This window comes from Nannospalax galili, unplaced genomic scaffold (assembly GCF_000622305.1).
Source record: "Nannospalax galili isolate Female #2095 unplaced genomic scaffold, S.galili_v1.0 scaffold44, whole genome shotgun sequence".
Classification (NCBI taxonomy): domain Eukaryota; kingdom Metazoa; phylum Chordata; class Mammalia; order Rodentia; family Spalacidae; genus Nannospalax; species Nannospalax galili.
This window is the reverse complement of record NW_008355789.1, coordinates 461,768-475,765: the sequence shown is the minus strand read 5'-3', so window position 1 is coordinate 475,765 and position 13,998 is coordinate 461,768. Positions and strand designations below refer to the sequence as shown.

The 13,998-nt window shown below is 45.0% G+C and overlaps 1 protein-coding gene across 4 annotated transcripts in view; it reads left to right on the top strand.

Moving 5' to 3' along the window:
• Stk33 (serine/threonine kinase 33) overlaps window positions 1-6,298 on the top strand; it is a 267,213-nt gene extending 260,915 nt beyond the window's left edge. For all 4 annotated transcript variants that reach the window (XM_029556325.1, XM_008853436.3, XM_008853435.3 and 1 more), the window contains one exon: window positions 5,524-6,298. In XM_029556325.1, coding sequence (XP_029412185.1) covers window positions 5,524-5,706 — 183 coding nt within the window. In that variant the 3' untranslated portion in view covers window positions 5,707-6,298. The remainder of the gene's footprint in view (window positions 1-5,523) is intronic.
• Window positions 6,299-13,998: the final 7,700 nt, after the last annotated feature.

Below are 13,998 nucleotides of genomic sequence, written 5' to 3'. Positions count from 1 at the left end.
CCTCCTAAGCACTCTACCTCTGAGTGACACCCAAACCCTGAATTACTCTATTTCTTAACTATGGTGTTGGTTATACAGGTTTATGCATTTGTAAAAACTCCTCACCGCACACCCAAGATTATTTTACTGTATGTGAATTATACCCTAGCTGCAAAGAAAAAATATTTACATCTTTGTCTAATTTGCAAGTTAAATTTTACTTTGATTAACTCCACACAAGACCGAGATCTTCCTGTGGATAACCTTATGAAAGAAGCCAGTACATCTGGAAGTTGATTTCTCTTCTCCTGCTTTTCTTTCCTTTCCTTTCATCTTTTGAAAACCACAGGAATGTGAGATAAGATGGGTGACCACTGTGAGCAAAGCCATAGCAGAGAACTTGTATCAGAATTTTGTCATTTGGACCTTGTGCAGGCCTATAATTTGAATGTGTGACTCTAGAAGTGGTTGCTATGGTGATAAACCACTTTACTTAAATAGCATGTATTTTACTCAAAATTCAGAGGAATGGTAACAGTTTCTGGTAATCATGCTCTGGCATTAACTTGCAGGGGTGTGCCGAGAGCTCATAGGTTTTGTATCCATTAGCACCAGATAAGTTCATTAGGTGAAAGTTATGCCAGTGAGTGGTGCAATGTGTGGATCCAGCCTAGTTTCTTGTTACATATCTTCCCCTGCACACATAGACCCCCTTTCCTGTGATTAATAATCTGAGCTGTGTAAATCAGGTCAAGGGTGCTGAATTACAAAAGGAGAAATCGGGGAAGCTTGTGAGGCCATCTTTCCATCACTCTGTCTTCCAGGACTGACTGTTCTTCATGTCTTCAGTGGTCAGCTTGTGCAGATGACGAATCCCTGAAATGCCACCAGGAAGCAGCCCTCATGTGGCACTCGAACTGACCATTTTAATTTGTTGTTTTTATTTTTTTCATTTTTCCTTTAATTTTTTTGTATATATATGCGTATGGTGTGCATGTTTGTGTGTATCTGTGTTTGCATATGTGTGAGTACATGTGGGGGGTGCATGGGGAGGTCTGAAGTTGATATGGGGCATCTTCCTCGACCACACTCCACTTTATTCATCGAGGCAGGGTCTCTCACTGACCCTGAGCTTGCCAGCTCCTGCCACTGTAACTAATCAGCTTGCTCCAGGGATTCCTGGCTCTGCCTCCCAAGTGCTGGGATTTCAGGCAGTTGTCATGCCTGCCCAGCTTTTCCAGGGGTTCTGAGGATCTGAAAGCTGGTCTTCACACTTGTACAGCAAGCCTTTTATTCACTGAGTCATCTCCCTAGCCCAAAGTTTTTAAAATACAGTCTTTCCTATATCTTTTTAGGTCACAGATCTCTCTTCTAAAGAAATCCCTACCTGTAGTCATATTAGTAGCCAGTTGCTGAAGCTACTCTGGTCCCTTATATCCTTTCATGATGTTGTGACCTCGCAATGGTCTCTGTAAGGATCCAGGGAGTTCCTGATACTGCGGAGCTTTCTGATGGCAGCAGGTTATCTTGCCACTGCTTTAGATGCACCGTCTGCAGTGCACGGTCTACAGTGAGTTTTCAGTCCTCTCTTGGACTGGCATAGGTAGCCTGTAGTCTCCTGATGGTCATCTAGGATCTCTCCCCTAGAACCGAATGCAGAATTCCTCTGCCCTCTTTCTCCCGCTCTGTGCAGGCTTAGGGGAGCCCCTCTTCCTTCTGTTTGCCTTTTGTGACCTGCAAGATCTCACAGTGTTGGCAATTTCACTTTTCATTTCTCTGTCCTATTACTCACAAAACTGTCATATTGTATCAGTGACCGCACAGATCCCAGAGGAGTCTACCAGCTATGGGGGAAGAAAGACAGAAGTCCCAGGCTCAGAGGATCTGTGACCTGACAAGAGAAATTCTGGAAAAATGAAGACTTGCACACTTTTAGAAAAACCCTGGGAGCTGGAATTTGCCTGGGCCATTTACATCCCAAGGAGATAAGAGACTTGACTCCCTGTGAAGGGCACCTGCCCTACAGGACCCCAATATGAAGGTTTTGTACCTGTGATGAGGTAGCATCAGAGGCAGGTCCAGCAAGGAGGCAGACGGGAGGCTCGGACTCTAGAAAAACCATTGGGATTCAGCTTCCTAAACAGTGATAACCTCAATGCAACTACAGATAAGCAAAGAGAGATGGTAAGGAACACAGGGTCTGGTCCACAGCCACAGAAACACATGCAGTAAACACCTGCATAAAGGTGTGATGCTGCCGGGCAGAAAGGGACACATAGATTTCCTGGCTGTTTCAGTGTAGCTAGTTAGAGGCCTCTCCTGAGGCTTCACTGAAAAATGTTTGTCAGGACTGGCAAGATGGCTAAGAGGATGCAAGTTCAGTTCCCAGCATCCACAGCAGGTGGCTCAACTGCCTGGAACTCCAGCTCCAGGGGATCTAATACCCTCTTTTGGCCTCCATGGGTTCCTGCACTCATGTGTACAAACAGACATACACACACACACACACACACACACACACAAGTAAATCTGTAAAAACTATGGTTGACTATTATCAGTTTTAATATATATTAAATACCAAATTGACGGGAAAAAAAGAAAACAAGCATTCTGTGTTGGGAGTGAGAGGATTAATTGATATAACTGCCTTGGAATCTCACTTTTAAGATATATGTCCTATAAATTTAGTGCACACACACAAAATTACACAAGTCCAAGACTGTTCATATCAGCACTGGTAGTACTAGTAAAAGATCAGAAACAACAAGAATGTCTGTTGTGAAGGTACTTGTCAAATAAACTATGGTCTACCCAAACGAGACTTACTGCCCAGCCGAAAAAAAGAATGAATACGTTGTGAATTGATAGAGTAATCTTCAAGATAATAAATAGTTTTATTTCTTAAAAAAATCAGGGTGTAAACCAGGCTTGGTGGTACATGCCTTTAGTCCCAGCACTCAGGAGGTAGAGGCAGGCGGATCTCTGTGAACTCAAGGCCAGCCTGGTCTACATAGTGAGTTCCAGGTCAGCTGGAGCTACAGGCAGATCGTGTCTCAAAAAGACCAAAAATAAATAAACAAACAAACAAGGTGTAGAAGAATATTTGCAGAGCACTACCATTTGTAAAAGAAAGCTTAAGGAAATGAATTAAATTGAACAATCTGAGGTTTTGACCTGCAACCAATGGATATGACAATCGAATGACAGCCAATTCTATTAACTGGATATATTTGCTTTGTGATATGTAAAACCTTTCTAATAGGGTATACTGTAAATTGACCACATTGGCTACTTTTTATGGGGACGAGATTGTGTTAACTAGGAGGCAAGGAAGAGATTTATGGATATTAAGTCATGAGTACATACTACATGTTTTTTTAAATCACTAAAATTATAAATACATGTGGCTGAGGAATGTAATTTTCCTCATCTTGCTGCATAATGAAACAGAAATATGTTTCTACTCTAAAACCAGCTAGACATTTCTGTTTCCTTTTTTTGACCACATTTTTTCAGAAAATTCCAGTAATAATAATATGATATATTCAAGAAGAAAATACCAGAACATATGGAGTTGGAGGGGGAAAAGTCTACATTGCTATCCCTGTCCATAGAGATACAACATTTCTTCCTGGTGACTGTGGCCTCTGAGTCAAATGCATTAAAAGTGGAAAAGTAGGGCCAGCGTGATGGCAGCAGGTCGAGGCTGCTGCACCCGATGACCCAAGTGTGGTCCCCAGAACCCACATGGTGGAAGAAGAGAACCAACCCCTGCAAGTTGTCCTCTGATCCCCACACATGCATGGTAGCATATTCACACCCTCCACAATCAGTCAGTCAACCAATCAATCAATGTAATCTTTTTTTAAAAAACCAATAAAAATGGAACATTGGAGAATGGAAATTTTCAACCAGATATGAACATAAGCACGTTTAAAGGCAAATGATCAAGTCTCTACTCCCGTATCACAGAACATTATTGTAGTAGACAACATTGTAAAACATTTCCTCAACCACTCAGAGTCCAAGCTGAAATGTCAAATGGGACAGAGGGTTGCAGTTAGTTTCTCCTTCGGATAGGATTTGTATGTAAAGTTAATTAAATTTTATAAATTGAAAATTCCATGTCCCAGAGACTGAAACTGTATTAAAGGAAACAAATATCCTCAGCCAGGTACCAGACTGTCAGGATGTTGTTTCTGCACCTGTTAATGGACGTTTTCGGCAGGAGGGCATGAGCTACCTTAGTGGATGGTAAAGACTTTAAAATAACTTCTGTTTCTTGGAAGAACACAACAGAAGCCACTGGCACATTTTCTTGAAGGGAAGGGTTAAGAAAACTATCATTTTACATTTTAAAATGTACACAAGTTGTTCAGGATACAAGATATGCATTGTATAAGCACATACTTGTAAAGTGAGGCATGAGTGATGTTCTGAAGAGGTACATGTAGAAGGGTTGTCCGCAGCAAACACACACCCACACACCAGGGACATCTTTAACTTGAAATATGGGTACCAAAGGGTGGAAATGACCTCAAGTTTCGCTACACCCCTACCAATTCATGTATCATTTGGGCAAATGTATGTGAAGTAAAAAGTTATTATCACAAGAGGCAGGAGGATGAAGGACCAATTTGTGTTTTACTGTGTGGGATCTTTTCCCATGCACTGCAAATGGTCCCCAGTTATCAAGAATGTCAAACTCGTGTCCTTCCTGGGATCGCTCTGTGGAGGTAGCATGCTTTGTAAGTCCTGGGGCAGTCCTTGCTTTTAAAACTCTCGCCCAGTTTCATTAAATGAACCTGAGGTTCGAGTGAACCCTGCCTTTCTGGTGACCACAGGATTCTAGGCCATTTCCTCATGTTCTATGGAACGGGGTGACCTGAGGACATGACACAGGGTCACCTCTGACTGCTGCTTTCCTGCTGTGACCTTCTCGCCCTACTCTAGCCACCTTCTCAGTTCTTTTCTGTCATTACTTCCTGCAGTAAGGATGCAAATGTTATCTACTCCCCAGGCCCTGCCCCTTTAACCAGTCACAAATGTGGAATTGAGACTTGAAAAGGTCTACGAAGCTTCCCACTGGTGACTGGTTTAAGAGCCCTGTCCCTGGAATAAATGCAGGAGGGTGGAGTGTGTGAGTGAGAGCAGGCCAGATCCAGCCACTTGGTGCCCAGGTTAAGAAGTGTAATCATGGCGTACTCATCTGAGTGTCCCAGTAAATGCCTGACCTGGAAGTCTGGGAGGATGGAAAGAGGAAATGTTTGTGTCAGGTGGACTTCCCTGTTTAGACCTTGCCAGGCCTGTAGTAGTGCAGTTTTGCATGGCAGAGGCTTTTGAAATTGCATGCACATGGCTTGCTCAACCAAGCTTGAAGGTGGTAAAGGAGCTTTTGGGGCATTTCATAATAATTGGACAGTGTGGCCTGGATTACCCCAGATCTAGAGAATGTTCTCCCCTGCAAGTCTTGAATGACTGTGTCTCTGGCCTCCTTGATGTTTTACTTTCGGTACTAATCTAGGCCTTTTCTTTCATTTGTAGTCCACTCCTGCAGCCAAGAAGGCAGATGCAGTCGACAATGACACGAGTGGTTCAAATTCAGCAGCTACCTCCTCTGAAGTCAAGAGAGAAGCAGAGAAGAGCACTGGGACTGCAAGCCAGGGAGCAGTGAGCAAATCCACCCTCAAATCCTCCAGCCAGGTTCGAGGCAAAAAGAAACCCTAAGGCTCTGTTCAGCGCTGAACAGTCCAAGAGCAAATGGCTCCTCTAGCACCGGAGGGTGGGGATGGGCCAAGGACAGCACTGCACTGAGCTTTCAGCCTTTGGCTCTGCTGAGCCCTGCAACGTGTTCACATCAGTTTAAAACCGAAGTTAGTTATCTCCAAAGCAGCATAAGTGGCATGGGGACAGCCATCGCCATGCTTGTGACCTGCTGCAACTCATACCAACTCGGTATTCCTGGCTTGTTTAAGGGGCAGTTGCAAGGCTGTGGGTGCACTTGCTCAGTTTTACTTCAAATTCTAAAATTTAGGCACAGTTATTTCTAAGGGAAGGCAAGAGGCCAAATACAGTGATGGAGGGTTGTAAATAGGTGTTCTTCGCAACAAGAGATGTTGTTAGATTACTAACAAAATCACCATAGGCATTGTGGACGAAGCACTTCATCCTCACGTGTTCTTGTGACTCTGGCTGCTGTAGATTATTTAAGAAAACTTATTTTAAACATAGAAAATAGGACATTTTGTAACTGCTTGCCAGTGACTTGCTACATTTCTACTATATCGATTAAATCAATAAAAGCTGGGTGTTACCTGTGTGCATTGGTGTTTATGTTAAGAAGGAGGAACTATAGCAAGGCTCTGAGCACTTGTACAAATGGAGGTCAGCGCTGCTACACTGGGACGTATGATCTCTGGCAAAGGACGGAGGCAGAGGATGGAAACAGAGGTCAGTACTGAGTTCTGGAGCTTTCTCTTTCCCACCTAAGTAAACAGTTTGGCCACTGGAGGTTAAGCTAGTGAGTAGATAGATGCCTCTCTTGGCTTCCCAAACAAAATTTCTAAAAGGCAATTTGTTTTTGTTTTTATCTTTATAAAGTAATAACCTAGTTTCATTCCACATCCCCATGAGATTGTCAGTTTGCCTCCAAAATGAACCACACCTATAAATCTACTCAGAGGCTAAGAGAGAGATGTATGTGTCTTGTTATTAGTTTGCCAGATACCACTTGTTATTAGTAGTTCTGGATAGGTCAGAGGTGATACGAAAGTGTTGCCCTTACCCTGGCTCAGGGGCTATGCCAGGTTTTTCTTAGTGTGTTTATACTTTCCTTGGGGAAACTTCCATTCAAACACATCCAGTGTAAATTGGATTTTATTTAAAACTTGAATTGATGGTTGGGGAGATGGCTTAGCTGGTAAAGTAATACACACATGAAGACCTGAGTTTGGATACCCAGCACCCATGTAAAACAAAGCCAGGCCTGGGGGCATGCACCTACAATCCCAGTGCTGGGGGAGTGGAGATGGGGGGGTTGGTCCCTGGGGCTTGCTGGCCAACCAGACTAACCAAATTGGTGAGCTACAGGTTCAGCAAGAGACCCTGTCTCAAAAATTAAGGTGGAGGGCCAGCCGGATGGCTCAGCTGCTAAAAGTGCTTGCCACCAAGGTTGACAACCTAAGTTGGAGTCCCATATCTCACATGGTGGAAAGAGAGAACAGATTCCCATGTGTTGCCCTTTTACCTCTGACCTTCACACCACTGTGGCATGCATACTAACACACATATGTACACATACACACAATAATATAAAACTTAAAAGAAAAAAAAACCAGAACACTAAGGTTGAGAACGATCTGGAAGGCACCCAGTGTCTGTATAGGTACAGGCATACATGTACACAGCACACCTGTACCTGGAGATAACGTAGGTTTTTCTAGGACTTCCCCCTTTGGGTCATAACTTTCAGTCCTATCAGGAGCCCTTACACCATCTCCTGAGCTCGAATCCAGCTTTTAAGAAATTCTGTCCACCCCTGTGGAACCCTGACTGCACTGCACAGGGAGAGTTATTTGCCCTGGGAGTACTCTTGGAGGCAGAGGGGAGAGCAGGGAGAGCAGGGACAAGGGATCCTACGGGGAGACAGCTGCTGGTCTCCTTGCAGAAAAGCCAGTTGAGACAACAGCTTTGATTCCCCCAATTCCTGGGCCTGTGAATGCACCTGCCCTGTGTTCATTATGCTCTTACTCTCACACCCACAGCATCTTTCAAGATTAGAGAATTCTGCCTTTGAATGGAGTTGATCCACATTTCTCTTAGCTCTGAATTAATTGTTCTGTCCATTAAGTTTGAGCAAAGGCCTAGAACTAACCACTGACTGACGGACAGTTATTTTATACATTGTAGCATGTTTGCATCTTTTCCTACCCTGCACCAGACATGGTCAGCTGTCATAACCTTCCTCTCAGCCCTGTAACCCTCTAACAATAGAAGGTATCCTATTACATACCTTCATTTGAACATTTGGGACAGAATTTACCTCATTCTATCTAGAGAGAACCCATATTATTTCTATTTGTTATTTATTTGTATGGAAGCCACATAAGCCAGACCATCTCTGATCTTTGTTTCCCAACTGACATACCTGCTTATGTCAGGGATCTAGCTGGACTGCTTCAGTTGTCAACTTGACACACCTACTTAGGAGCCTCAACTGAGGAATTGTCTCCTTGGACTGGCCTGTGGGCATGTCTGTGGGGCATTTTCTTGATTGTTGGGTAATGTGGGAGGGCCCAGCCCATTGTGGACAGGTGGTCCCATACCTATAAGAAAGCAAACCAACAATAGGCCAGGAGAGCAAGCCAGTAAGCAGCATTCCTCCATGGTCTGTGCTCCGGGTTCCTGCCCTGAGTTCTTGCCTTGGCTTCCCTTGATGATGGACTGTGCTGTAAGCCAAATAAACGCTTTCCTCCCCAAGTTGATTTCAGTCAGTGTTTGTATCACTGCAATAGAAAATATCTAAAACATGAATCTACAGTCTTTCTGAGCTCACTTCCCAACTGTGGGAAAGCAGCTCAACCATTTCAGATGGGCTTTCCATGAGCAACAGGCTACCTCCCAGAGTCAGCAGGCTCTCTGACACCTGGGTCCCAAGGCATGAAGACCTGGGCTTGGGTGTCACCCAAAGACACACTCTACCTAGGACAGTACATGTGTGATTTCCTAGGACAGCAAATTCTGACTAGCGCTCCCAGGAAGGGCAATGAAATGGCAGGAAAGGCAAGAGGAATTTGAGACAGAGAAGAATGCAGGCTTGGAACTGGGGACCAGTGCAGCTGAGAACAGAGGCTGATCTCAGACAGGAGAGCTTCCAGAGGAAAGGAGAGGGGGGATGTAGGGGCAAGATGAAAATAGTGTCATCAAGAATCTAGATCTCAGCACATGGCGATGCCAAACCTGGTCAAGGTGTCAGAGGCAGGAACACTGCTCAAGAATGGTATGTTCTCCAGGTCACGTGACATTGGATGAGCCCCTCCCCACCCCCCCAGCCTGAAAAACTGACACGCCAAAGAGACAGACCAGAAGAAAAACAGCAGCTTTCAGGCAGGGTTTAAAGAGCTGGCCGCAGAGTGGGCCTTACATTCTGAGTAGGAATACTGTGAGAGGGGATAAAAAATAAAAACATTTTGTGCTTATCATGGAAATGCTCTGCTTAAATAATTCTATTTGATTAAAAAAATGTAAGTTCCAGGTTCAACAGACCAAAGCCAGCCAGTCTTGAAAATGAAGCTTTTTAAATTCCAGCCCTGCTGTTGAAATAGAGAATAAAGGCTTTGTTCAAACATGTATTCCCAGCAGGAAGTGGGACTTTGAAATTGGCCAGAGAAGTTGTGTCCTATAACAACTGCACTTGGCTGGAGACCAAGAGTCTGTGGCCTCTGGGACATGACCCTGGACTGGTGGTGTGGTTTGAATATGCAATGTCCCCCAAGGGCCAAGTGTTTGAATAGTTGGTCCCCAGATGATGGCGCTGTTTGGAAAGGTTGTAGAACCTTTAGGAGGTTGTGGAAACATGCCAAGGAAGTGGATCACTGAGGGGTGGGCCTGGTTCCACTTCCTGTTCACTCTCCGCTTCATGACTGCAGAGGCGATGTGAACAGTCAGCTTCCCTCTACTGCCAAGTGCCTTCTCCCCCATCTTCCACTGTAGTGAGTGTATCCCCTCAAACTGTGAGCCAAGTGTCCTAGTTACTTTCTATTGCTGTAATAAAACACTAACCAAAGCCAATTTGGGGCAGAAACGGTTTCTTTCATCTTATATCCTATATCATCATGGAGGGGAGCCAGGGCAGGAGCTCAGGGAGGGAACCTGGGGACAGGAGCTGAAGCACAGACCATGGAGGAGTGTGCTTAGTGGCTTGCTGCTCTGGCTATGTTCAGCCTACTTTCTTATACAACCCAGAACCACCTGCCCAGGGGTGGACTCTTGCACATCAATTAGCAATTAAGAAAATACCGTTATATATGCCCACAGGCCAATCTGACAGGTAATTCCCCAGTTGGGGTTCTCTCTTCCCAGATGTGTCAAGTTGACAACTGAAGGTATTCAGCACATCAGAATAAACCTTTCCTTCCTTAAATTGTTTCTAGAAAGGGATTTAGTCACAACAATGAGAAAAGTCACTAACACAAGGGGATAGCCCCCACCTGCCCTTCTAAAATGTTCTACCTACTCTGCCCTCTCCACCTAGCTGACCTTTAAGGACCGCACTATCAGGCTCCCCTGACACCTGGATTGCTTGGGATTCTGTTAATGGAGGCATCAACAGGAGGTCAGAGGGTTGTTGAGTGAGGTCCAGACCTTGGTGCCTCCCACTTCACCCATGTCTTTCCCACAGGGCTTCTGGGCTTCGTCTGCTGCCTCTTTTTAAGGGCCAGCCCCTGTTGGCACCCTCTTTCAGGCATGCCTCTGGAGGGTGCCTTCAAGCCAAGGCCAACTGCTTTGGGGTACTGCAATTTAGTAAACCCTCTCAGTCCCTTCTGATACCAGGTCTTCCTCCAACACTCTCACACCCCATTCTAGTGTATGTCGGTTCTTTCCTGTGACTCTATGCAACACAGACTCTATCCTTGTCCACCCCTCAGTAGTCTTGACCTAGAACAGTTTGTCTCTGGTTCCTAGGCTCCTGTCAAATAACAGGAAAGTGACAAGCACAAAGCCTAACTGAATTCTTCCTGAAAACACCGTGTACTTGGGTGATCTCAGGCTGGAGGAAGGGTTGGAAGTAAGCTGCCCCTGGAGTTGGAGCCCAAGTAAGATTGGAGAAGGGGGTGCAGGGGAGGCATTGCTGGGCTTGAAACCAGGTTGAGAAAATCTGGTCTGAAATTTTCTAGACTCTGGCTTTCACGTTTATGTGAACACAGGAATACTCACACACAAACATGACACACACACACACACACACACACACACACACACATGCACACATGCACAAACACAGATATAGTCCACTGAATATGCACTGTCTACAGAGAGACTTCCCGGAGACTTGGGGTGTTGAGACAGACACCTGGGCTGGGCTTCACCTTTACTGCCTTTCTAGAAGCACTAAAATCCCTTCACAAAAGCCTTTTAAAGTAAAATGCCGCTATTCAAAGGCCTCACATAATTCAGTTTTCCTCTTCAGAATCCTATATTTTTCTGAGTGAGCCAGTTTCAAACTGATCTTGATTTCTGTGCAGTGTATTGTTACAACTTAATTCCTGTTGGTGAGCCAATTTTCTTTGCCTTTGTTCTTCAAGGGAAGGCCGCTTTCAGTGGCCAGCTTCCATCTGTGTGTGCTTCACTATGTCAGGTCTCTGCATTCCCGTTACCCAGACCAGCCCTCTGCAATGTGGTGGGTGAAGGTCGGCCCACTCTGACCAGAAGTACAAAGCTGGCAGTGGAACTCTAGGAAGGTGAATAGGGCCGTTGCCCAGTCCCCTTTCCCTCCCTGCTGCTCAGTCTATGCCCGATGTATAAGCTGGACCCTGGGGACAAAGGGTGATGTACTTAGGGGATCTTTTCCTTAGAATACATAGTGGGCCCTGGTATGGCCCTGAGGACAGGCTTCAGGTACAGTGCAGCCTACCCCTCAATGCAGATATGTGCTCTAGGGATGGTTACCTGTGACTACTTGATTGAATTAAACACTGAGGGAGTAGGAGAGCTGGCTCAGTGGTTAAAAGCCTACAGTTATGATGGGTCTTCCCATCTCAGTTAACCTAATCTAGATAATCCCTTCCAGGCAGGCCCAGAGGCTTGTCCCCTAGGTGAGTCTAGATCCTGACAAATTGACAATCAATTAAGCATCACACCTGCTACCCCTTCTCTGCACAGTGGGAGCCATGCTAGAATCTGCTTCCTGGAGTTGTCATGAGGATTAAATGAGTAATTTTGGGGGCCTGGAGAGATGGTTTAGCTGTTAAAAGATCATATTCTACCAGAGGGCCCAAGTTCCATTCCCAGCACCCATGTCTGGCAGCTCAAAACTGCCTTTAACTCCAGCTCCAGGGGATTCACTGCCTCTGACCTCCACAGGTGCCTGCACTCATGTGCACATACACAGACACATATACATAATCAAAAAAATAAAAAACAAATCTAAGAAAATCCAAACGCCTAGGGGATTAGTGAAGCATACATCTGGTGTCTGGTAGGGCATCTTTGGAGATAAGCAGATTGCAAGGGCTCTGACTGAATAAATGGATTACTGACTTAATGGACGTATTCATTTATTATTATTATTAGTGTATAAGTGTATTGCCTGCATGTATGTACATGTACCTGTGTTGTGCAATGCCTCTGGAAGACAGAAGAGGACGTCTGACTCTCCTGGAACTGGAGTTACTGATGGTTGTTAGCTGTCATGTGGGTGTTGAGAACTAAACTCAGGTCTTCTGCAAGAGCAGTCAGTACTCCTTTTAATTAAAAAAATTATTGAGAATTTCATACATGTGTATAGGGTGTTTTGATCAAATCCATGCCCACTCCCTCATTTCCCTTCCCATATCTCCCCATCGCTTTTTCCTGAATAGCTTCGTGTACTCTTTATTTTTGTGGAGCTTTTTGCTACTCTAACAGCCCCCACCCCCTGAAGAGGTAACCCTAAAATCTTTTAGGGATTAGATAAGAGCTCCCAAATATTTTTAACATTTTTGGACTTTGGAACAGAGTATGTTGTTAAAAGGCCCAAGGACATTTTGATTTTTCAGCCAAGAAACTGACCACTTTTCTTTGGGGTCTTTTTACCCTAACTGCCTAGCCAATTCCTACCTCCTATTCTTATCATACCATCCCCTGAAGAGATTACCCAAATTGGTGATAGGGAAGTGGAACACAGACAGCTCTGGATTCTTTCATGTTGAACAGGGATGCAAGGTGAAGCAATCGGGGTACCCCTTCAGTGGGTCTATCTAAAAGACTCGCAAATTGCATAACTCTTAACTGTAGGGGAAAAAGAAAGCCCTTGACTGGTGCCTAAGAGATGTGAAGGAGAAGTAAAGGCAAGAGTAGTTAGCATTACAAGTTCTGGACAGGGAGCCAGAAAAAAGCCAAACCAACAAATTTCAAATGTTCATATCAGAGTCCATTGGAATTCTTGATGAGAGCTTCCAAAAGCATCCCTCCATTGGGTTCCCCCTCGTTTTTCTTTTGTCTATCAGTCAGAACTCTTAACTGTTGAACCATCTCTCCAGGCCCTGGACTCTTAATATAATGTGATTATTAAGAAGTGCTTAAAGCCAGGAGATGGACGTAGTAGGAGGGAAGTAGGTCACAGAGTATGTATCCAGGAGGGCTGTATCTTTGTGTGCACATGTGTGTATACCTGTTGGTGTGGAGCCAGAGTCAATGATGGGGATCTCTATTGCTCTCCATGTTAGGTTTTAAGGCAGGGTGTCTTACTGAACCAGGAGTTTAACGCTTGGCCAGACCAGCTGGCCAGTGAGCTCTGGGGATCCACCTGCCTCTACCCCACTGATGCCTGGGTTACAGATGTGTGCCACCATGTCTGCCTTTTACATGACTGCTAGAGTTCCAAACTCAGGTGAATATGTTTCTGCAGATGCTGTTCCCACTGAGCCATCTCCCCTGCCCTCCCTGGTGGCTGTACATCTTTCCTCTAATGTCTCCCACCTTATCCTTGCTTCCTGTCTGCTAAAAAGTGAAGAACAGCTCTGCCACATGTTCTCTCCATAGGATTCTCTGCCCATGACCATGAACTGAACCCTCTGAAACCTGAGCCAAAATAAATCATTCAGCTGCTTGTATCAAACATTTGGGTCACCCTCCTTACAAGGCTCTGCAGCATCTCCATGCCCCTGGGACACTGAAGTCTTCCACTCTTTCTGCAGATGGTATCCTGAAACCAAGCTACCATTCAGGTAGAACATCCTTCACCAGCACAGAGAGGTTTCCAATCCCCAGGAGAGAGTGCAAGATCCCACAGGCAGTGTATCCAACCTCCCCACAGGACAG